The 23,453-nt window shown below is 52.5% G+C and overlaps 7 protein-coding genes across 7 annotated transcripts; 6 read left to right on the top strand and 1 right to left on the bottom strand.

Moving 5' to 3' along the window:
* Positions 1 to 1,362: 1,362 nt before the first annotated feature.
* CTRU02_212174 (uncharacterized protein) lies at positions 1,363 to 4,136 on the top strand (the record flags this gene model as incomplete). The annotated part of the gene is made up of 4 exons (XM_070205788.1): positions 1,363 to 1,375; positions 1,486 to 2,305; positions 2,698 to 3,365; positions 3,427 to 4,136. 4 exons carry the CDS (start codon positions 1,363 to 1,365, stop codon positions 4,134 to 4,136), a joined length of 2,211 nt encoding a protein of 736 aa, XP_070060601.1.
* A 1,950-nt stretch (positions 4,137 to 6,086) lies between these two features.
* On the top strand, positions 6,087 to 8,659 carry CTRU02_212173 (3-isopropylmalate dehydratase; the record flags this gene model as incomplete). Its single annotated transcript, XM_036724998.1, has 4 exons — positions 6,087 to 6,186; positions 6,265 to 6,296; positions 6,385 to 6,459; positions 6,527 to 8,659. 4 exons carry the CDS (start codon positions 6,087 to 6,089, stop codon positions 8,657 to 8,659), a joined length of 2,340 nt encoding a protein of 779 aa, XP_036583163.1.
* A 333-nt stretch (positions 8,660 to 8,992) lies between these two features.
* CTRU02_212172 (uncharacterized protein) lies at positions 8,993 to 10,190 on the bottom strand (the record flags this gene model as incomplete). Its single annotated transcript, XM_070205787.1, has 3 exons — positions 8,993 to 9,777; positions 9,916 to 10,098; positions 10,133 to 10,190. The coding sequence occupies 3 exons, from the start codon at positions 10,188 to 10,190 to the stop codon at positions 8,993 to 8,995; spliced, it is 1,026 nt and encodes a 341-aa protein (XP_070060600.1).
* Positions 10,191 to 11,568: 1,378 nt separating this feature from the next.
* On the top strand, positions 11,569 to 14,210 carry CTRU02_212171 (dynamin family protein; the record flags this gene model as incomplete). The annotated part of the gene is made up of 7 exons (XM_036725000.1): positions 11,569 to 11,682; positions 11,740 to 11,994; positions 12,051 to 12,177; positions 12,230 to 12,253; positions 12,433 to 12,505; positions 12,557 to 13,469; positions 13,521 to 14,210. 7 exons carry the CDS (start codon positions 11,569 to 11,571, stop codon positions 14,208 to 14,210), a joined length of 2,196 nt encoding a protein of 731 aa, XP_036583165.1.
* Positions 14,211 to 15,862: 1,652 nt separating this feature from the next.
* CTRU02_212170 (phytase) lies at positions 15,863 to 17,221 on the top strand (the record flags this gene model as incomplete). Its single annotated transcript, XM_036725001.2, has 1 exon — positions 15,863 to 17,221. The coding sequence occupies one exon, from the start codon at positions 15,863 to 15,865 to the stop codon at positions 17,219 to 17,221; it is 1,359 nt and encodes a 452-aa protein (XP_036583166.2).
* A 1,896-nt stretch (positions 17,222 to 19,117) lies between these two features.
* Positions 19,118 to 19,911, top strand: CTRU02_212169 (uncharacterized protein; the record flags this gene model as incomplete). The annotated part of the gene is made up of 2 exons (XM_036725002.1): positions 19,118 to 19,222; positions 19,330 to 19,911. 2 exons carry the CDS (start codon positions 19,118 to 19,120, stop codon positions 19,909 to 19,911), a joined length of 687 nt encoding a protein of 228 aa, XP_036583167.1.
* Positions 19,912 to 20,825: 914 nt separating this feature from the next.
* CTRU02_212168 (inositol monophosphatase) lies at positions 20,826 to 21,802 on the top strand (the record flags this gene model as incomplete). Its single annotated transcript, XM_036725003.1, has 2 exons — positions 20,826 to 20,943; positions 21,030 to 21,802. The coding sequence occupies 2 exons, from the start codon at positions 20,826 to 20,828 to the stop codon at positions 21,800 to 21,802; spliced, it is 891 nt and encodes a 296-aa protein (XP_036583168.1).
* Positions 21,803 to 23,453: the final 1,651 nt, after the last annotated feature.

The following is a 23,453-nucleotide window of genomic DNA, read 5'->3' as shown; positions in this document are numbered from 1 at the left end:
TCTTGGTTGTTTTCTTCATAGTTGTTCATAGATGGACGTCAATATTGCGTCCTTATCAAGGCATATTATGCTAGGCTCACTTACACCTGTTTGCAACGGAAACAGGCCGCAAAATAACACTGGCATAGACAGCGAGTAAAGTTGCAGTAATACAACCAGACGAAAGAAGCAAATAATGTAGAAACAATCGGCAAACTTTTCCGTTGACAGTTACGTTTAAGCACCTTCCGAGTCTCCCTGCAGCAAATAACTGCGTGACTCTATCGCAAGTACGGAAGGAAAGAGAAGGCGTAATCAAGACAGAATTCGTGGGGCCGCCTTTCATTAAAAACACAGTACTTTGCGGAATAATTGAAGGTAGTCTGGTCCTCAGTACATGTCACTGTTCCATCGTTCCCCCTCCTTTATCATTACAAGGGTACCCTTTCCCCATCTTGGTCGACCACCAAGTTTTACCATCAACGTTGCAGGATATTCCCAGTGACATCTCACGGCTAACAACGCCTCGTTATTGTTTGTTTACCTCCTAAGTTGTAGCATTTTGCCTCCTAGAATGTCCCCGACATAACAATGTCTACCCACTCTGCCCCAGGCGCTGATCAGCGACTTCAAGGCCCTTCGTTTCCAGGCTTTCGCCAGAGATCCGAGGAACAACAATCCGAGGAATCGGCCACAAAGCCGACTCTCAGCTCGCGATTGAGAAGTCTCTTGCCGAGTTATCGCGCCGAGAAAGGGGGTACACTTCGAGTTAGAGGATACTGGGAGACCCACGAGAAGAAAAAGACAAAAACTCGCCGTTCTCACCGCGGATCGTCTCGGGTGGGAAAAGCCTCAAATCGCAGTGATAATTGGAACATAACTGAAGAGGCATCTAATCACATTGATCTTTCTTCAGCTGCCGAGTCTAAAATTTAGGAAGCTGGCACTGGAGCGAACGCCACGGCTACCAAAACCACACAGGAACGGAGTATAGAGGAGCGCCGACTGGCCCATTCGCAAAGGAGAAGTCTCAAAGAAAGCGGTGACTATCTTGGCGTTCAAGGTGTCAACCCTGGTACTGGGGAATTGGATGTTGTTACACCCTCTACAAGCAGCTCGGCAACCTGGGCCCTGGACCAGAAGTTGTCGTCATTTCAGAAGCCGCAGAGAAAACCTGTGGTTGATCGCAGAGGAGCTACGGTATTGACTGAGCAAGACACGAAGCGTGTCTTAAACCGCGAAAAAGAGAGATTTGCTCGGAAGGATCGAGAAAAAGAAGCGCTTCGCCGTGCTCAGGACAAGGTCCAGTGGAAGCAATATCGACAACAGTGGTCATCTGCACGTGGACCTGGCCTGAGTCCTATCGCGCAGTCATCAGGAAGCATGTCCAACCACGGTAAGTTAACAAGCTAAACACTGAGGGCAAAACTCTTTCATCGAACGACATTCGAACAGACGAAAGATCAAAATGGGACGTTGAACCACAGTTGCTGATTGGGTGCACAGGCTCAGTAACTAAGGACGGTCGCATTTCGCCGAAGCCTCGAAGAGTACAAGATCTCCTTGAGTCGGCATCGAACATCTCAGGCTCCAAGAGACTTGCACCGAAGCGTATCATAGTCGATAAGGATCACGCAGATTCTTCGGATACGATCGTACACCATTTCTACCAGAAGAATTATGATCTTGTGCCTCTTGGTGATACAGAACCCATAGGCAATGGTATCTCCTTTGATGTCAAACCATACACAACTAATCCGCCACATCACTCCAAACTTCCAGACCCGGTGTGTAACGACGGTCCAAAGTCCCCTTCGACGCAGAAAACCCCTCCTACTCCTTATTCGCTGCCTAGCGGTAACTCGAACATCACAATACTACCACAGCCCAACAACAATGCGAAACCAGCCCCTTTTTTAGTCCAGCAGCCTCTGGAGGAAGTCGAGCCGGGAGACGAGCAAGCACCCCCGGTCGATTCCATCCAGACGGCGCAATTGAGCGTAGGAAAGAACGATTTGCAAAAACGAACTCTATCAGACCAACTGAGCAGGAAAAAATTGGGGATGATTCCGTTGCCCCTCGGTCATTCGGGCACAACCTTGAACAACAAACAATCGGCCAGCAATCTCAGCCGAGTCTTTTCCCTGGACAAAACCCACGAACTTCAGAACCACTGGCCGGAACAACAGAGAACAGAGAATCCCATCATAGAAGACTACTTTCACCCGATGGCATACGAACAGAATCCTCAAATGCACGCAACCCAGGCCTTCGATACCCAGAACGAAACCACAAGAGAACAGGTTCTCACACTCGAAGCAAATCCGTACGTTTCGAAGATGAAGACATCAGCCAAGCCTCCCATGAAGGAAGTTACAGTGACCTTATCCCGGTCAGGGTCATCTTCGACACATCTGCTTCCTTCAGTAATTCCAAAGCCGTCACCAACAGGCAAGAGGGCCAAGGATTATCTTCAGGATCCAGTTGGCAAACATCTCGGGATGGTGGATTTCATACCAACCCAGGAGAGCTTTCTCCCAACGGAAGAGATGGGGATCAGAGAAAAGTCGACACCACATTGCATTCCAATGTGGACTATATCAAACCAGGAACAGGCCGAGGATCGGACGGCAACCAACAGTGCTCTCATGCACACCACCACCACTACTGGCTTCGACCAAAGTCTTGGTATGCTGAGCCAATGCGAAGAGCCCCAAGACAGACAAGGGAGCGAAAGGTGGAGTGTAATGACACATCGACACTCAAGTCGGCTATACGACGATCAAATGTCAACATCGACAGACGAGACATCAGCGGTACCATTTCAGTGCCGCCCCAGCAATCTAGCGGAACAGTCGGCAGAGAACGAACCAGCGACGTCGGCTCATTACCAGTTATGCAGCCCAGCATCGACGTCGACAGACAGCTGTCCAGAAAAGCCGGCACATTACCGAGCAAGCAATCCCATATTGACAACCAAGGGAGGCAGCCGACCGAAGTCAGTTCATTTCCGCTTCAACAGCCCGGTGCTAAGTTCACGAGAAAACAACCCCACAACGTCTCCTCCTTGCCGGCTCAAGTGCCCGGGACGCGGTCAGGCTCTGGTTTCGAGAGACAGCGATCTGATACAGACCCTCCCAAAGCCTGCGATCCGGGAGGTGGCCGTGAGGTCATATGCAAGCAATTCCCTTGTGGAAGAGAACCTTCAGGTGGACTTGACGGAGGACTCTGTCACATCACACACGTCCACGTCTATATTACCCCTGAGCGTCTTGGGGGAAGCCGTTCACCACATCTACAAAACGAACAAAACTTTAGAAATGCCCAGGCCCGCATTGCCAGAGTTGGACAACAGGACGGTGGAAACTCCGAAAAGAAGCGTTCCAGTGAGCAAGAGAGGAAATACAGACGCTCACAACTTGAAGAGCTTACCTCTCAATGGCGTAGTCAGAACCAGGATACAAAATGGTGTCCACATGATCAAAGCAGCCAACAAGAGCAAAGCAATTCGGAAAGGCCGCAAGGCCAATGGTGCGATTCCGGAATTGATCAAGCATGCCAAGTCCCATTTGGTAACGATGCGAGGCGACTCCAACTCGAGCACAGCATCTTTGGAGAGTCGCAACATGCAAGTCGCGAAATCGGAGGCTATCACGAATGGAAACCTACTGTTTTTGGACAAACAGAGCAACCGCAATCAACACAAACAGCACAAATTGGTGAGGCAAGCGCTATACAACAAGTGCAACACGACACTGCCACCCAACCCGGTCAAACAAGTCAGTCTAAAGAATCTAGCCACGTCGACGGTTGGCTGCAACGGCTCGACTACCCGGAAGGCCAACCGCTCCGAAGACGGCGCCATCGAAAGTCATTTGCGAAGAGAGGAATGGAATAGGAAGATGCAGGAACACGCCACTCAAGGCCAGCAGCTCGTGATTAGCTTGGCCAAGTCGTACTGGGAACTCATATCACCATGCTTCGTTCCGACATCGCCTCTCAGACAGCGAGTCGATGCTTACAAGTCGACCTGGGCAGACGTTTGGGTGGTCCTGCTTGCGTTGATCGGCGGTTTCATCTCATTGGCGGCAGCAATCCGGACGTCACAGGGGATCGCATGGGTGATGCGGATGATGCGAACCATGCTGGGGATCTGAAAGGCATGCTGGGGGATATTTGATTGTGATTTACGGTTCCTGGCAGCCGGTGGTTTGACAGAAGAGGGCAGCTGTGGAGGAAAGCTTGGCGTTCAAGCCCGACCAACCGCCGATCGGCGCAGTAGGGACCGGGATGGCTGTGCGGCCCTGTCACGCCGTACATCGGCTGGGTTGGGGGAGAGGGTGTCAGGGTGTGTGTGCGATAAGGCGAGTCCGAAAGCGCAGTGTGAGAAAAATGATACGAGATTGACGGCCACTGTTGAGCTTGTGTGGGGTAGGAGAGTGGACAAGCATGCAGAAGGGTAGGGAAGCGGTACGGCTAGCCAGTAGCGTAGAGGTAGATTGGCGATACAGTATCGATATGTGGCATGGTTAACTCTACTCAGTGATGTGCATTGCAGAACGGGCGCTGAGTTATGCGTGGTGCTTGATGAAAGGTCGGCACCTCGGGTCTAAATGTCGAGTTTTGTAATAAGCTCCGGTTTAGTTTGGGGCGAGTGTTGGGATCACCGTAGGAGACACGGCCGATGCGGTGAGAGCTGAGTGACTGGGAGTCAGTCTTTTCAGGAAGGTCTGGCTTCACAAATCACACAGTAGCCTGGTCGGCGCCGATCTAGACCGTTTGTCAAGTGGTTATGCGGTTATGTAGTGTAGCGTCATCATCGAGTAAGCGCTGTACTGACTGTTGCATACATATCTGCGACAGTTTTGTGTGATACGCGTGTACGGAGCCTATTACGCTCCAGTCCAATGCAACACGTTGCCAAGTACTGGCTGAGGACTGCCGGCGTCGGGATCGAAACCGGTCCCTCTCTCTTTCTCTCTCTCTCTCTCTCTCCCACTCTGCCTCAACTGCAATGTACCACAGGATCCTGTCGATCACGCACATGAAGATACAAATGAGACCAGCGCGACAACGGTAATGTAGAGACGGCAAACGACGGATGGAAACGGGGGCAATTCTGGGTCCGTTCAATTCAAAGGTACAACTCGGACACATGAAAACTCAAAGACTTGCTGTTTTCGGCGGAACTGAGCCCCTACAAGCCCATATTACTCGTCAGATTGCGGGCTCTAGGTGGCTCACGTGCATCTGTATAGTCAAGCGTGTGGCCCAAGGAGAAAAAAAAAATTAATCAGACCAAAGAGAAAAAAAAAAAAGAGGCCCCCTTACGCTGTGAAGACTCATAGAGGGGCAACCCGCCCATGTGCCCAGTTTTGCCCGTCTCATCCACTAATCTCTCTCATGGCCAATTTCGTGGCAGCATTTGGAAGGTTCTGAGCGGACCCCTCGGGGCAGGGCACCTGGCTGTGGCGGGCCAATCCACTGCCGTCATTTGCAAATCAGGGCGCTGTACCCCGCGTTCCGGCGACCGGACCCGCCCCTGGCTGGAGCTGACGCCTCCGATGATCGGAACAGATTCGTTCCAAAGCTTCATGGCTTTGGCCATTTTGTTTCGTTAGGAAGGTACGTTGCGGGCACTTTTGTGAAGACGCGGGGCGCGGCCTCTTCCTTGCTCAGACTCGTATCGTTTGTTGATTCAGTGTTCCCCCAACTCTAAGAAGTAAAGGGTACCTGACATAGTACCGGACTCCCTTTATTTCAGTCCACACCATCAGGTCGAAGGCCTCCCGGTCCGGCAGATACATATTGAGCTGTTCTTCCCCCACATCCTGCCACCCTCTCTCCGACACAGGAAATTTCTACCTTTTTCTTCTACTCTTTTACTCTCCCTCCCTCTCCCCAATTCCCCCCTTTTACACTTTCTCACGACTCCTCCTGTTTGCTTCTTGATTCCAATCGGACCAGTTCTCTCTCTCACTCTTTACAAACCATCCCCCCCACTTGATTGAGAGTCTCCGAGTGAAAAGAGGATACTCAGATCCCGTCCCTTATCGTGAGGACACTGCTTGCTTTTGGATTTCGCTTTCCGGTTATACACTTGCACAATGCCTGTCGCCGAAGGTACCCCGCAGACTCTCTACGACAAGGTCCTCCAGGCCCACGTCGTTGATGAGAAGCTCGATGGCACAGTTCTTCTGTACATTGGTAAGTCAAACTCCGGAACGAGCTCTGCTTTGGTACCTAAAAACGGTTGAACTCTTACTGACGGTGGTTGCGCAATAGACAGACATCTGGTTCACGAGGTTACCTCTCCTGTATGTGACGCCTCTTTTTTTTGGTCCGCCTTCGGATGACGTCGGTGTTCCGAACCCCACCACAACAGCCCACTAACAAAGCCTGCAGCAAGCCTTCGAGGGTCTGAAGAATGCCGGCCGTAAAGTGCGCCGTCCGGACTGCACTCTGGCGACAACTGATCACGTAAGTCATTAATCCCATGCATGCACTTCCCCTAAAAGCCGCATTTGCTGACTCCATGGGACGACAGAATGTCCCCACTTCGTCGAGAAAAGGCATGAAGGACATCGGCTCCTTCATTGAGGAGGATGACTCTAGGGTTCAGTGCGTCACTCTGGAGGAGAATGTCAAGGACTTTGGCCTCACATACTTTGGCCTTGGCGACAAGCGCCAGGGTATTGTCCATGTCATTGGCCCTGAGCAGGGCTTCACTCTCCCCGGCACAACTGTTGTCTGCGGAGACAGTCACACCTCCACCCACGGCGCCTTCGGTGCCCTGGCTTTCGGTATCGGTACCAGTGAGGTAGAGCACGTCCTCGCCACCCAGTGCTTGATTACCAAGAGGAGCAAGAACATGAGGATACAGGTCGACGGCGAGTTGGCTCCCGGCGTCAGCTCCAAGGACGTTGTCCTCCACGCCATCGGCAAGATCGGAACTGCCGGAGGTACCGGTGCCGTCATTGAGTTCTGCGGTTCTGTTATTCGCAGCCTCAGCATGGAGGCCCGCATGTCCATCTGCAACATGTCTATTGAGGGTGGCGCAAGAGCCGGCATGGTCGCCCCCGACGAGATCACCTTTGAGTACCTCAAGAACCGCCCCCTCGCCCCCAAGTACAATTCGGACGAGTGGCACCGCGCCACCAAGTACTGGAAGTCCCTCCAGTCCGACCCCGAGGCCAAGTATGACATTGACGTCTTCATTGACGCCAAGGATATCATCCCCACAATTACCTGGGGTACTAGCCCCGAGGACGTTGTCCCCATCACCGGCACCGTTCCCGATCCCGAGACCTTCTCCACCGAGGCCAAGAAGGCTGCCGGTCGCAGAATGCTGGAGTACATGGGTCTGACCGCCGGCACTCCCATGGAAGACATTGTTGTCGACAAGGTCTTCATCGGCTCTTGCACTAACTCCCGTATTGAGGATCTGCGTGCCGCTGCCCACGTCGTCAAGGGCAAGAAGATTGCTTCCAACATCAAGCGCGCCATGGTCGTTCCTGGCTCCGGTCTGGTCAAGACTCAGGCCGAGGCTGAGGGTCTGGACAAGATCTTCTCTGACGCTGGTTTCGAGTGGCGTGAGGCTGGTTGCAGTATGTGCCTGGGCATGAACCCCGACATCCTTGCCCCCAAGGAGAGATGCGCAAGCACTAGCAACAGAAACTTCGAGGGTCGCCAGGGTGCCGGCAGCCGGACGCATCTCATGTCCCCCGTCATGGCTGCTGCGGCTGCCGTTGTCGGCAAGTTGGCTGATGTCAGGAAACTGTCTCAGTACAAGGCCAGCCCTCACATTGAGGCTGCCATCACCCCTCTCGAGCCCCATGTCGATGAGCGCATCGAGGAGAGCGCTGCGGACAAGGACGCTATCGCTGACATGCCCGAGGACAACGAGCCTCACACCAACACAACCGCCGCCGCCGCCGCTGGTGCTGGCGGCTCCACCGGCCTCCCCAAGTTCACCAACCTCAAGGGCATTGCTGCCCCCCTGGAGATGTCCAACGTTGACACCGACGCCATCATTCCCAAGCAGTTCCTCAAGACCATCAAGCGCACTGGTCTCGGAAAGGCCCTTTTCTACGCCCTGCGCTTCAACGAGGATGGGTCCGAGAACCCCAAGTTCGTCCTCAACAACGAGCCCTACCGTAGCTCCAAGATCCTTGTTGTCACTGGCCCCAACTTCGGCTGTGGTAGCTCAAGAGAGCACGCCCCCTGGGCCTTGAACGACTTTGGCATCAGGTGTATTCTCGCGCCCTCTTTCGCCGATATCTTCTTCAACAACACTTTCAAGAACGGCATGTTGCCCATCGTCATCCCCGACCAGGCGAAGCTTGAGAGGATTGCCGACGAGGCGCGCGCTGGCAAGGAGGTTGAGATTGACCTTCCCAACCAGCTCATCAAGGATGCTGCCGGCAACACCCTCGCCAGCTTCGATGTCGAGGAGTTCCGCAAGCACTGCCTTATCAACGGTCTCGACGACATTGGCCTGACCATGCAGCTCAACGACAAGATCACTGAGTACGAGAACCGCATGTCCAAACTTACTCCTTGGCTCGACGGCACCAGCTACCTCAAGAGGAACCCAAAGACTGGCCAGCTCCTCGCCAAGGCTGTCCCCGTTCCCAAGACGAACCGGGGAGAGACCAAGACGGAGCCTCTCGAGTGGTAAAGGAACAAAGGGATAGAAAAAGGAAATCGGTTTTCGGAGTTTTTAACAGTAACGTGTATACGATACGATGGGTTTATTGGCTTTTCTGAGCATATTTTGTATGCTGGCGGCGATTGGGAGATCAAACTTTTAGGGATTGGTTACATGGCTTTCTATAACAAGCCGAAAAGTTATTTATGTCAATGTAGGGTAGATGCGCAGCAAAACAGAGCTTTCGCAAGACCAATGTTTTTTGCACACCCTTTTTTCAAAACCAACTTTCCAGAATCTCGTCTGCTCTTCTTTTTTCCCCCTTGGTGAAAACTGTATTGATGGTAGTAGGAACGACCGCATCTAGATCTCGAAACGGGACTCTCTAAGGATACCCATGTGAACCACAAACCCAGCCTCGATCCGGAGCCCCTCGGGCAACAGCGAATCCGGGACGCGCCAGACGCGAAACTTGTCGTGAAAACTCTTGGCCCATTCCTCAAAGACGTCGGGGCTGCGCAGCTGCTGGGCCACTATGCAAACGCACGGCTCGGACCGAACCGCCGCCTCCTCCTCCTTCTTCTCCCCTTCCCCCCCTTCCTCGTCTTCCTGGGCGCGGAGGCGGAGACGAGCGAGGTCGGCGGTCGTGGAGACGAGGGGGTCGACGAGCGCCTCGTTGTAAATGCAGTCGCAGCACACCACGGCGTCGAAGCTGCGGGCCGACGGGGACCCCGTCAGGTCCGGGGTCGGGGTGTCGAGTTCCCAGTCCAGAGAGCGGAACTCGATTACCCCCCCTTGACCAACCCCGGCAGCAGCGTGGGAAGCGGACGAAGAAGAAGAAGAAGAAGAAGAAGCTCCGCTTCCGCCTCCGCCTCCGCCTGCCTTTCGTCTGCGGGAGGAAGAGGACGATTTCGTCGCGGCGGACGATGCTAAGGGGTTCGCTTCGAGGTTCTGGTGGATCATGCGCGAGACGTAAGGTTGGTCTGTCAGGATGTAGCGGGATATCCGCGGGGCGAGGAGGAGGGCTGTCAGGGGTGATATTCCGCAGCCTAGTTCTAGCACCGTGGAGGAAGGGTGGAAGATGGTGGCGAAGGGTGAGGTCGGGGAGGAGAGGTAGGATGCGAAGACGGGGGTGATTTTCCAGAGGACTGGGGAGTTGAGGTTAGTTTTGCTTGAAGCGTGATTCTCCATGAAAGAAAAAAAAAAAAAATATGAGTGCCCCGGTTTCCATGAGGTCGAGAGTAGGTGAAAAGGGGAGGAGATCTGATTAAGGTGAGGCTGCTCACCTGCGCCGGTTGTACCGCCTGCGCGGGTCGATGAGAGGACGGTGGGGGATTGATGGATGGTGAAATCTCGGTCCGCTAAAGTCAGCGAGAGAGATGTCGCTTTGGGGTCGATGAAGCCCAGATTCGATGAGGGGATTTTGTGCGAGAAGAGGAAGAACGTTTCTGGGGTGCTTTTGTAAGTCGCTGGTCATGACGCTGGAAGGCTATTTTTGGTTACCTTCTTCCGGATCAAGGATTTCATCCTCGAGAGTGGAGATGAGGGCTTTTACGGCCATGGTTGTGAGGCGATTATGAGACCTGTAAACTGACTTGGTGGTGTTGTATGAGTCGCGATTCAATGTTGGCAGGTTTTTCGGACTATAGCATCCATTTGTGAGAGGTTGTCGGTGGGTGATGTGGGTGGAATTGAGAATGTGAGGTGGGTTTGAGCGGGATCTGCACTAACAATTTTTCAAGCAGAGCCAAAGCCGACGACATGACCTGGTGTTGATCCTCTTTACCCATTCCTACCCGATTAAACTTTCTGGTTTGTTTCCTCAAACTGATTCAAGTTCTAGTTTTAAGTAAGATTTATCTGCTCTCATTTTACTTTATCATAAACGTAGAAACTATGTAGTTCTTCAAGCCCTGTTCATCACCAAGCTAAATCTACGGGGCTGGCGAGAAGTAAACATTAAGGGAGTAAGATGGTTCAAAAGAAAACAACAAAAAGATATTAAGTAACGTGCTTCAAAATATTAATTATTCAGGTTGATATAGAATATTCAATGAGTTTGGTTCAGTCTTCATGTTGTCGCCTTCCGTCTTCCACATTCTTAGGCATCAAACAAGGAAGCCTAAGAGGCTAAATGGTCGGGTTTTTGAAGAATATCACTGCAGCAAGAACAATGCAGACAGTAGTAGACTTAGGCAGACACTTTTGTGGTGAGAGGCACCAGTGCATACCGGAACACCTACGACAGGCGTAGTATTCTTATTTGTCCCTGTAGCCTTAGAAGCCAAGCGGTGTCTATGCAGCAGCCAAGTCATCGGTTTTGGTTTATTATTCTTTCAAAGTTGTGCCTAACCCTGCCTTGATAATCAGTGATGTACCAAGACTGAAAGATCTGCTAGAAAGTATTTGCATCTTCATTCTGTTGACTGTCTTCTCAAAAAACCTATTTCAAACGTGTTGAGTTCCGTATGAATTTCTATCACAAGTCTATGCATGCTGGATGCAAGCATAAGGATGACGCTATCTGGGAGTTCCTCTTCATTGATTTTATACATGATGGGAATATTGTGTAAATATCTGTTTGTGAGCACTACTCTTTGTAATAAAGTGAAGTCGTGAATGATTCTGCATTTTCGTTTGTTGGTTTGCTCTGGTTCTCTTTTGCATTCCATATCGCAGATGCCTGGTCATTGTCCCCAAAAAGCCCAACCGACTGTATTGAATTTAGAAGGAAGGATGTCGGAGGCCGGCAAGCACCTTCCTCTACCGACTATTTAAATCTCTTCTTACTCTTCTCACCTCTTCCTTTTCTCAACCATTCCCCCTTCTCACTTCTCAACTCCTCCCACTTCCAACTCTTTACGTCTTAACGTTCTTGTCCTTTCTCAAAAACACATCTTAATCATCTTTCATCTCAGCTTCACTGGTTAGCTTTCGTCATGGCTCCAGTGCAGTCAACGCCTCAGACGCCAGGTTTGGGTAACCGCCATTTGCTGGATAAAATCGATCGACTTCGTGAGCTTGGAATCTCTAAACAGGTTCCTCTTCCACAGGTGAGTAAAGTGAGTTTCTTAATTTGAAATGTTTGTTAACAATTTGGTTTCCTCTAGCTCGTTGTCGTTGGAGACCAGTCATCTGGCAAGTCAAGCGTCCTGGAGAGCTTGACAGGATATTACTTCCCCCGTTCGGTTGGACTTTGCACTCGACACGCCACGGAGATCGTGTGCAGACGTGAGCAAGAGACTAGCATAGTAGTCACGGTCCATCCCGTCGATGCCACTCCGGAAAGGGAGGAACGCGCAAAGTCGTTCAAACAAGTGCTGAAGGACTTGAAAGGAGAAGAATTTGCCAATGTTCTTAAGAAGGTGGGGTTCAAGTTACGCTGCAAGTTACAAGTATATTGACTTAATTGGCTTTGGAGGCTTCTGAGGTGATGGGATTGCAGTCAGCTGCCAACACATCCTCTGGTGCTGCCTTCAGCAAGGACATCCTTCGTGTGGAGATTTGTGGCCCTGAAGAAGAGCACTTGACCATCATTGATGTTCCCGGTAAGTCGGAGCCCTGAGTTCAGTGACAAAATCTCACTAATATTGTTGCCAGGAATATTCGAGAACCCTCAAGAAGGTACGTCGGGTATAAGTCTTATCCGAGCACGCCTTATCTCAATGCGACTACGTTGTGCATGACACTCCCTTCTTCGTCGAAAATATCTGCGTATTCTCTTAAACTATTCAGGGGGTTTATCGCAGGAGTGCACAGAATAGGTGTGGGGTATATTGAGGAGTTGTGCTAATTATCTGCAGGTGTCACAACCGCTCAGGACGTGGCTTTGGTCAAGGCCATGGTGAAGGAGTACATCAAAGATTCCAGAACAATGTAAGCCATAAATATTGCAGCATATGCGCAACTACTAATCTTAACGTCTAGAATTCTTGCTGTCATTCCCTGCAATGTTGATGTCGCAACCCAGACGATCTTAACCTATGCCGCTGAGGCTGATCCAGATGGAAAGCGGACCTTGGGCGTCCTCACAAAGCCAGACCTGGTTAGTGAGAACGCTACTAAGATGGCCGTCATGGATCTTGTCCGCGGAAAGAGACGTGATATTCAACTTGGATATTACGTGGTCAAGAATCGAAGTGCGGATGATACATCTTCCAACAAGGAAGAGCGAGACTTGCAGGAGGAGGAATTCTTCGGCAAAGACCCATGGTCAAAGCTCGATAAGTCACGTCTGGGAATTTCTGCTCTACGCAAACGCCTGCGTGAGCTACTCATGGATCGCACCAAGAGCGAGTTTCCCAAGGTGAAGCGCGACATCATTGCAAAAATTCATGAAGCGAAGGGTCGGCTTCAAGCATTGGGAGAGCCTCGCAGCAACGCAGATGAACAGAGAGCCTTCCTTGGCAAAATCGTCAGTCGATACTGTGAGCTCAAGAAATTCGGGCTCGATGCCTACTACACTGCCGATCCTGTGTTTGAACACAATCCCAAGCTTAAGCTGGTGACTCGAATTCGCGAGATGAACACTGCTTTTTCTCTGATGTTCTTCGAGAAAGGCCATCTCCGCAGCTTTGAGGCTTTGAATGCTGGCAATCGAGGAACACAGGGGGGCTCAAGCGAATCCGACAAATCCGACGAAGTCGACGAAGACGAGGCGGTGGATGACTCTGCCTGGGACGAGCTTTACCCACTTTCGTTTATTATGCCTCTAGATCAACTCGACGATGTAGAAGAGGTTCTGTCCGAACCTGCCGACTGCTCCGAGCCCGAGGTCGGCACAATCATGGAACACCTCGAGAAGCTATTTGTTACTTCTCGTGGTTATGATCTGGGCACTGTGAGTGAAGTGCCTTCTACGACTTGTGATTATTAACTGACGTTACTGCAGTTTGGAAGCCACATGTTACCCATGGCTTTCAAAGAACAGTCCAGTAAGTGGGAGTCCATCGCGTTAGCACATGTCAGCAGTGCCATTCTCGTTGTGCACCATTTCATACACGGGGTAGTTCGAGAGGCATGCGGCGATGAACAAGTCCGCGATTTGCTTTGGTCATCTATGCTCGAGGACCTCACCAAGCGATATGAAGCGGCCATGAAACATGCCAGGTTCCTGATCCACGTTGAGCGCGACGGTCGCTCGATCACTTACAACCCTGCTTTCGACCGGGCTTTCAGCCTCGTTAAGAGCAGTAGATTTGCGGACCAGCACAAGTCTTCCAAGGTGAGGATCCGGTATAATGAAACTCTTGTCGACGTCGTTCGATGGGATGATCTGAACCGGCCGAAGACCGATGCTCAGGGGCTCAAAGAGACCTGCTGTGCTATCCACGATCTTCTCAAGAGCTACTATGACATTTCAAGTGCACGCTTCATCGATATGGTCTGCACGCAAGTCGTCGACCATTTCCTTGTTGGCGGCGAGGACAGCCCCCTGGGAGTTCTCTCTCCCAACCGGCTCTTTGGTATGTCGGAGGAGGAACTGGAAATGATAGCTGGAGAGGATTCGATCAGCAAGAGCACCCGCGAAATGTTGATCGCCAACATCCTGATGCTCGAGGCAGGCAAGAAGATTCTTTGATGGAGGTCAAGTGTGAACCTTGCCAGGGATGAGTGACGTTTCGGTGGTGTTTATTGTTGGCTTGTGGCAGAAGTTGGTTTCTCAACTGCCAAATAGGGATAGGCATTCGTGATACCAAAAACAGTGCATGAGAATCTGTTCCTGCTAATCTGTCCCATCAGAATGGCATATTGAATTCTGCTCCTACTGTATTGCCGGGAACATTGGAATTGAACACTCTTGAACTTACACCCGGCATACGGCATGTCAAAAGCCTTGGCCCCCCGGGTTTTTGACGAGCCAATTTCTTGCGGTGTTAAATAACAGTAGACCCCACCCGGAACCGGACGTAGTGGGAGGGTTCCGTTCCGGAGAAAAAGTGGAACTCAAATTGGCCGTTCACAACAGCGCGGAGCAGCCCATGGCAAGACATGGACCAGCATGATCAGTGATGCTTTCCTCGTTATCGTTCTCAGTCTGGTAGTTTGAAACTGATGCCGAACTCAGAACTCACTGGGGTTGTGACAGGGGAATCAGGCAGTGCAAGACAAGAACCCTTATGGTGCCCCCCGGGCCCCCCCGCGAAAGTGTTCTTCAACCGGCGATATACTAAAACGCGTAGGCGTCAAGTGTCTCGGAACCTGAATTGAACAGCTGCTGCCATAAGATGTTGCTGAGAACGGTTCAGTTCGTGTAACGACAACCACATCAAGGGAAGGAGTACCTGGGCTTGCACATGGTGTCCAGAATCAAAGCTGCCATGGGAACTAGCCTGAGTCAAAACAAACTAAGTCGAATCAGTGATCCACCCAAAGCCGCTGTGAGGTATTTAGACATTTTGAGGGTGGAACCTCCCAGGCGGCCGATCAGAAAGCTTGTTCCAATTCCAAGGTCGCATCGACCCACGTGACCGCCCAAAGACATGCCGTGCCTGTCCACGTTTGGGTCTAATATCCGCCCGACCTCCCACCTCCCACCTCAAGCTGTGGGCAATTGAAACTCGATATCGTTAAAGACGTCGCACAACCGTGGTCGTCTGACAACGACAACCACCACCACCCGCGTCTAAATTATCTGAGAAAACCTCAGGGGCTCTCCCGGTCCGCGTTGTAAGGGAATGCACTAATGCCGTTTATTTCCGAACGCCATCCATACGCACTGCGCCCCGTTGCTCACTTAGAGTAACCCAGACACACGAGACATAGCTCGCTTTTCTTAGCCCGTTAACCTCTCTACCCACATTGCATCCACATTGCATCCCACATACGCCCGATTAAACCCCTGGCACGAGGGGGACAAGGATGCAGCGGGCGGACCTACGTCGTACGCAAGCTCACTAGCCCAGACGACCATCTGGACCACTCTGATCTCAATTTTTCCACTCTCCGGCACCTGCCTGCCATCCATCTGCCGCCATGGGTAGAGTATCCGACGTCGCTACCTCCGCCTACAAGTCCGTGAGGGGCCTCCTCACGGGCGAGGCATATAAATACAGCTCGATCCCTGACGACGAGGGGAGAGAGGTCCCTGAGACGGACGAACAGCCCGACACTAACTGGTCCGACCAGACACGCCGACTTCTCATTCTCATAATAAGCGCCATGGTTTTCGCAGCCGTACTTTCATTAGCCCTTGGCTTCAGGTGAGCCTTTGATAACTACAACTCACATGAGATGTATCCATGTGAGGAAGCTGAATTGAGCCATCTAACTAACGCCACTCGCAGTCTTGTCAGCGGCCAGGCGCCGGGTGACAACACTGAATCCATCTCTCAGTTCTGGGGACAGTATTCCCCCTTCTTCTCGGTGCCGTCTGAGATCAACACCGCAACGCCTGAAGGCTGCGAGATCACCTTCGCACAGGTTTTATCCCGACATGGCGCCCGAGACCCCACCGCCGGCAAGACCAAAGTCTACAAGGACCTTGTCGACCGCATCCATACCAGAGTGACAACCTACGGCAGGGGGTTCGAGTTCATCAAAGACTACCAGTACACCCTCGGCGCCGACGAGCTCACTGAGTTTGGCCAGCGGCAGATGGTTGACTCGGGAGAGGCCTTCTACAAGCGTTATCAGCCACTGGCTTCCCAAGCAAACCCCTTTATTAGATCCTCGGGCCAAAGCCGGGTCGTTGCGTCGGGTCTCAATTGGACTGAGGGCTTCTATGGTGCCAAAATCATTGACGGCCATAACGGACCCGACGGAGGACTCAGCGGACAGATCATGGTGATTCCCGAGGAGAAGGGCATCAACAACACATTAGACCACAGCCTGTGCACGGCATTCGAGCAGGGCAACTTCTCCAAGGTTGGAGACGACGCGCAGGTCGCCTGGCGTCAAGAATTTACGGCCCCCATTGTTACGCGGCTCAACGCAAACCTGCCTGGCGTGAACTTCACTCCTGAGGACGCCGTGAGCTTTATGCAGCTGTGCCCATTCAACACGGTGGTCAACGGCACCCAATCGCGGTTCTGCGACCTCTTCACGCTGGACGAGTGGAAGGACCTCGAGTACTACGAGACGCTGGGCAAGTATTACGGCTTCAACGCGGGCAACCCGCTCGGACCGACGCAGGGTGTCGGCTTCACTAATGAACTCATCGCGAGGTTGACGAGGCAGGCGGTGGTGGATAACACATCAACAAACTCGACGCTCGACGCCGACCCGGAGTCGTTCCCGCTCGACAGGGTGCTGTATGCCGACTTCAGCCACGACAACGACATGATGAGCATCTACGGGGCGCTAGGTCTCTACAACGAGACGACGCCGCTGTCCCAGACGGCGCGGACGTCGGTGCAGGATGCCAGGGGCTTCACGGCCAGCTGGACAGTGCCTTTTGCAGCACGCATGTACGTTGAGAAGATGAAGTGTGGGGGATCGGACGAGGAAATGGTTCGGATTCTCGTCAACGACAGGGTCGTTCCCCTGGTTGGATGCGGTGCGGACGACCTTGGACGATGCAAGCTGGGTGCGTTTGTGAACAGCCAAAAGTTCGCAAGGAGCGGCGGACGCTGGGACCAATGTTTCGTGTGATACCCAAGAATAGGCTTCTTTGGTTGCATTTGTGGGGGATATTGTTTTGTTAAAGAGGATTATGTAACGGTAATTAATTGCAACCTCAATAGAGTTGAGTAGACATGGAGGTCGAGCCCACTACCGCAAAAGCGAAAGAGTGTCAAGTGTCAAGTGTCTTTGTTTTAGGGGGTGCGCTAGGTTTCAGTGACAGGGACATTTAGGGTCTGATCTTTGCAGGCGTCAGCCGGCGAGGCGACGACCTGTGGGAAACATGTTTCCTGCAGCTGCTGAAGAAGACGAAGAACGGCGTGATAGTGGCCAGTGGTTCAAGCTACATACATGCATATTCCGGTTGACAAGATGCCATGACATGCATACATAGTTAAAGAGCGTGCAGGCGACGTTGGTGCGTTTAAGGGGGTGATTGATTGAGTAGCTGTCTCGGCTGCAAGGGGAAGACGCCTTCATGAGAGAAGGGGAAAAACCAAAAAGCACGATGAAAATGCTCCGATGGCAGGGGGTTCAGAGCTGGTTTCGTTTACACTACAGGTTTCGCTAAAACGCCCATTTGACGGGGGGAGCGAGCAAACAAAATGCGCTATGGGCACGGATGGGAAAAGCTCTTCCAGAACGGGTGGGCAAAACGCACGTCATTGGATTTATCTCTCTCTCTTAAGGCCCCTACTTAACCTGTCTTCGGCCATCCAGGACCGGATTTCCGGGAGTTGCTGCCGACTTGACCGTCCGGGGGGCAGAGCTTACGGTCAACCTTTTTTTTTTTTTTTTTTTTTTTCCTTTTTCTTCTTAACCGACCGTCCAACATTGAAGTGGGTGCTGCATCGGCCTTGGAATGCGCACCATCTTTTGGCCCATTCGCCAGCGTGCAGTCTCTCTCGTTCTTCAGCAATATGCAAACAAATATGTGATTGGGCAGCTATAGGCAATCATCAGAGCTAACGCACCAACCATTTACTACGTAGGGAGGCGCGGGCTCCACCTTTGAAATTCCATTCCCACTGCTAGTAAAAAAGCAGCAAACTGTTGGCCAAGCTCTGGAGAGGAATGGAGCTACTAGTACAAACTGGAGCTGGACCTCGCTTGGAGTCGCTAAGAGGGAGCCTAATTGCCCATCTCCTCCACTCTCCCTCACCCCCCGAAAAAAGAATTGGGGAGAGAGAGCAGGTTTGCGGCAGCAGTCGGTGACGGAGACCGCGGACTTACAGAAACGGGCATTGCTGTAATTGGCAGCTGCTATGTTCACTATTTGCACATCACCCGCTGGGGTGCAGGGTGCAGGTTGGCTGCTGCAGCCGCCTGGTCTGGTCGAGCTTGGTCTTGTCTTTGCGCTCTCCAACTTATCCCATCCTATCCGGCCTGGGGCCCTTTTACCACCTTAATTCACCTCACCTCTGGTCATCTCGACCCCTCAGGGAAAATACCAAGGCCACAAGATAAGAGAGAGAAAAAAAGTCAACTGGAGTTTGGGTGCTGACCTGTCCTGAACCCACCGCCTCACCTCATCAAAACAAGGTTTTGTTGCCGGGCTTTGCGTGCTGTTCATCATTCAGCTTACTTTTCCCGCCTCTGCGTACCCTTTTTTTATTTTTCTCACTCATCCTCTTCTTCTGTGCCACGCAATCGCGTGCTTTTTCCTCCATTGTCCGGCGCTCGCTTGGTCGCCCGCGCATGCCACAGCCAAAGCTCAGGCGATAACAGTGACTGCGACAAACATCATCACACACTTTACTGTCCGCTACCACCCCCTTGCCCCATGAGCCGGACCCCCATCGCCTACCGGATACCTTCAACCACCATCACCATCTCCACCACTACCACCACTACCACCATCGATTGATACCCTGTGCCACAACACCTCTCAAAGCGACGGATTCTCGTCGCAATTGAATCGCCATCATGGTGTCAGCCGCCGGAGGCATCGTTATCGCCATTCTGGTCCTTGTCGTCCTGGGCGGCGTCGGTTGGGTCATCTTCACTCAGCTGCGCGCCCGGAGACTAGGCGTAAGTCAAACCCACCCCTGTAGATCTCTCGTCATTGCCTCAACTTGCGCAAAAAATATCGTCGCATCGCATCTTAATTTTCCGGGTGCTAACGTCCTCGTCAATAGCTCCCGCCTCCTTCACTCTCCTCGTACATACCATTCCGAAAATCCGATCCACCGTCTTACGGACCCCCGCGCCCAGCGCCCAGCGGCATTGTTGGCTGGTTCAACAACAAGATCACCTCCTTCAAGAACCGCAACAACCGTTCTGCGGCCGGCGCTTACGAGCAGCCCTCTGGCGGCACTGCCCGCCGCGGCTTCGGCCCCCTCGATCCCGATGAAGCCTGGGACACGCGCGTTGGCCATGAGGCGGAGACCTACGGCCCCTACGGCAACTACGAGGAACAGGAGCTCGGATACCGCGGCGGCGGAAGTGCCGCCGCTGGAGGCAACAGCTATAACATGAACCTGGCCTCCACCCCCGGCGTGCACGACGAGCCTCGGGGCCGCAGCCTCAGCCGACCCGGTGACGAGCTCTCCGTGCCCAAGGGAGGCAGGAATCCGTTCGACGACGACGCAGAGCCGAGCAACATCAGCCTTCGCGGCGTAAGTCCCCGGCCGATAGTCGACACGGCACCGCAGCAGCAGCCAAAGGAGAACGGCGAGAGCCCGACGGAGCGGAGATCAATTTTCCGCGAGAACGTATAATACGGTGAAGTCGATGAGAGATTTACGCCAGAACCGACCATCTGAACAAGAAGCACGAGTCGTAGAAGTTATGGTCTATAGAAGGCCATACAGTTTACAGTTGCTTTCAACAGCGGTGTTTTTTCTTCTTTTTAGTTTCTAGGCCGGGACGAAGCCAGGCAGCTTGTCTCTGGGCAATGCGGGTATGATGTAAGGAAAGCGGGCCAGAAGGGTAAGGCATGGTGTGGGACATGTCACGATCGGGATGTGCGATATGGTTTTCATGCGAATCCAAGGCGTTGGGTCTTAAGTGATCTTACTTTTTTTGTCCATCTCATCTTGTTCTTCTCCCACCGGGAAAACAATAAAATTGTACAAGAAGCCGCACGCTCGGCGTATTGCTTCGCCGATTTTTCGCCTTTTCAACGTCCCGCAAACTAATGCGACAAAGAGCCATGCAAAGCACTCCATCGTACCAGGCAACCCCGTGGAGAACAACCTTTTCTTCTTTACCTGTTGCCTGATTTGAGCTTCCATCGCATGCGCCGTCCACGGGCCATCATTGGTCCGCCTCTCCCCGGGTCCCTGTCCGCCCGCCTGATCCGAACCGCCAAGCCCACCACCCCTCCGTACAGGTAACCTGACAACCGTCGACTGTACCCCGGGGTCGTGGACGCTTAGAGGGTGAGGTCCCCACAGTTCCCGCCCGCCGTGACCTCATTCCTCAAGCCCCGCCATCACTTCCTTCCCCTCCTCCTCTGCCCCTCCAAAGCTGAACTTGACCTCCAAAAAAAACCCAATTGATCGACAAACACCTTTCGCCCTAGCGAAAAAGACGTTAAAGTTTACGATACGGCACAATTGGCCTTTGATCGATACCCCTTTTCTCGACTTTTTGAACCTGCAGCAGCAACAGCAGCAGGCAAATAGCAAAGATGGCAGACCTCAACCTCCAAGAGATCCACGACACCCTCCTCGACATCGCCAGCGAGGCAGGCAAGATGATTATGGCTGCGAACCCGTCATCAATCGACCAGGGAACCAAGCTCAACTGTACGTCTTCCTCCCAGTTCCCCTTCCATTGACGATTTCGGTATCGCCCAGCTGTTCTCGATCTCAGCTAACCACCCCCTTCCCAGCCGTTGACATCGTGACGGAAACGGACCAAGCTGTCGAGAAGATGGTCTCGACCCGCCTGCAATCAACTTACCCCTCCATAAACTTCATGGGCGAGGAGACCTATACTAAGGGAACCCGCCTCGGTCCGGAGCCCACCTTCGTCGTTGACCCCATCGACGGCACCACCAACTTTGTCCACTCCTTCCCTGACGCCTGCATCTCCCTCGGTCTGGCCGTCGACCACGTCCCCGTCGTCGGCGTCATCTACAACCCGTTCCAGGACCTCCTCTTCACCGCCATCAAGGGCAAGGGCGCGTACATGCGTCGAGCCGGCGGCGCTCCCCAGCGCTTGCCTCTGGCGAAGAACCCCCTGCCCCTGAAGGGCCTCGACAGCGCGCTGCTGGCGTGCGAGTGGGGTTCCACGCGCGACGGCCCCAACTTTGAGCTCAAGGCCGAGACGTTCAAGAAGCTCGCCGCGACCAAGGAGAGCGGCGGCGCCATGGTGCACTCGATGCGCGCCCTGGGTTCCGCCGCCCTCAACATCGCCGCCGTCGCCGCCGGCCAGTTGGACATGTACTGGGAGGGCGGCTGCTGGGCCTGGGACGTTTGCGCGGGCTGGTGCATTCTCAGCGAGGCCGGCGGTATCATGGCCGGCGGTAACCCTGGTGTGTGGAACCCCGCCGTGGACGAGCGTGTGTATCTTGCCGTCCGCGGGGCGCCGAGCGGCCAGAAGGAGATTGTGGAGGAGTTTTGGGGCGTTCTCGGGGATGGCAAGCTGGATTACACCGTTTGAGGCTCGCGTCTGACGTCTGACGTCTGAGACGGACGTGGATTTTGTTGGGGTGTGTGTGTGTGAGATTTGTGAGATATGATTTTGATGATGAATGAAAACGGGGGTATAGATCGCTGGCCTGCCGGGCTTTGGTGGGTCTCCTGGATGGATTTGATAGACTTTGGATAGACCGATGTCCTGCTGAAAAATAGACCGATTAGAATATTATATGCGCGGCTAGTACGTTGCTGCGATTTGGATATGATACATATCGTTTTCGTGGTACTGGGGTATCGTGGGTACGAGACGCTTATCGTGCGAACCAGATGAGATTTTGTATGTTCAGATGACCGGCCGCATATTCCGCCATGAGACGGCGTGGGGCAATTTTACATGGGACGACGGGAATGTGTTTCGTCTGCAAGTGGTTAATGCAGTTTCTCTTTTCACAGAGATCGGTTCTTTGTAAAAAATAGAGCGTCATCATTCAATAAACGAACAATATTTGCACACGACACACTCATGGTAGATCTGAAGGGGGGCATCGTGGGCAAGTCTCACCGACGCATGCTGTCACTAACTGTAATCACTAACTGTAAGGTGTAAAGTTCCGGACAGGATAACGCATCGGCCACAAGTCATTTCCAATGGTGCAACATCGTTGAGGGTCTTTTTTGAGAGTTACATGTGTTATTTTATAGTATGACCGGCCTCGACTCACCCGGCATCGTGTTGCTTTATCTGGTCAACGAGGTGTAGCTCACTTGTTCGTGGAGATATCAAGACTCCATAGGAATCCGGGCACGGTTTGAGGTTGCATAGTTGGCGCTGCAGATACGGCAGAGCTATATACATGGGTCTGGACGCACATCACGTCCATGAAACAAAGTGTCGACTCGGCGGTCTGGGATGCCATCACGAAGCGTTGATATTATTCTGGGCACAAGGCTTGTTTGAGTTGGTGGAGAAGTGAGATGGAGAAAGTCGTATCGTGAATACCACCATGTTCAAATATTCTGAAAGGGAGGGATAACTGGCCCAGTTCTCCGTCCGAAGTAGTACCCGGCATTCCGCGTATCTTCTTGTTCGAGCTGCGATACCGAGAAAGGTACCGGCAAACCGCCGCATGGCTTACGGCTGCGCTTATACAGATGACGAGATTCGATTTCGCCATTGATAGGGCCTACAATGTAATCTCTGACCACTTGCTTGTCGCGTCAAGCTATGCTGCGGGTGAGCTGCCAATGCTCAAAGCCGAACTTGTGTCTTGACAAGTGGTAGCTGAGAACAAGTGCGCATGTTACTGTCACCAGGCCTCTTGTCCTAATTCCAAACTTGGTAACAGAAACACAGAATAATACATTGAACAGGGGAAAATGTGACATTGTAGTAGCGAGTGTTTGCCAAAATATTTTCCAGAAAGCGTTGCCATCAATACTATATCAAAATATACCATACCAGCATGAGTATTAACAAACCATACCATTGTTGGTTAGGGATCACTCTGAATCGTTGATCCCTTTCCAAGCTGCAACTTCCTTAGCCAACACTCGATATAATAGACAGAAATCAATGCAGCAGGATAGACATCACCTGGTTATGGTATTGGGGAGCCGCCTACCTGAAACTTGAACCTCCACTCAGACGCAGCGAATTTGACACGTCGATAGCC

The sequence above is a fragment of the Colletotrichum truncatum genome (assembly GCF_014235925.2).
Source record: "Colletotrichum truncatum strain CMES1059 chromosome Unknown Contig_0008, whole genome shotgun sequence".
Lineage (NCBI taxonomy): Eukaryota > Fungi > Ascomycota > Sordariomycetes > Glomerellales > Glomerellaceae > Colletotrichum > Colletotrichum truncatum.
This window is presented reverse-complemented; position numbering and strand designations above follow the sequence as displayed.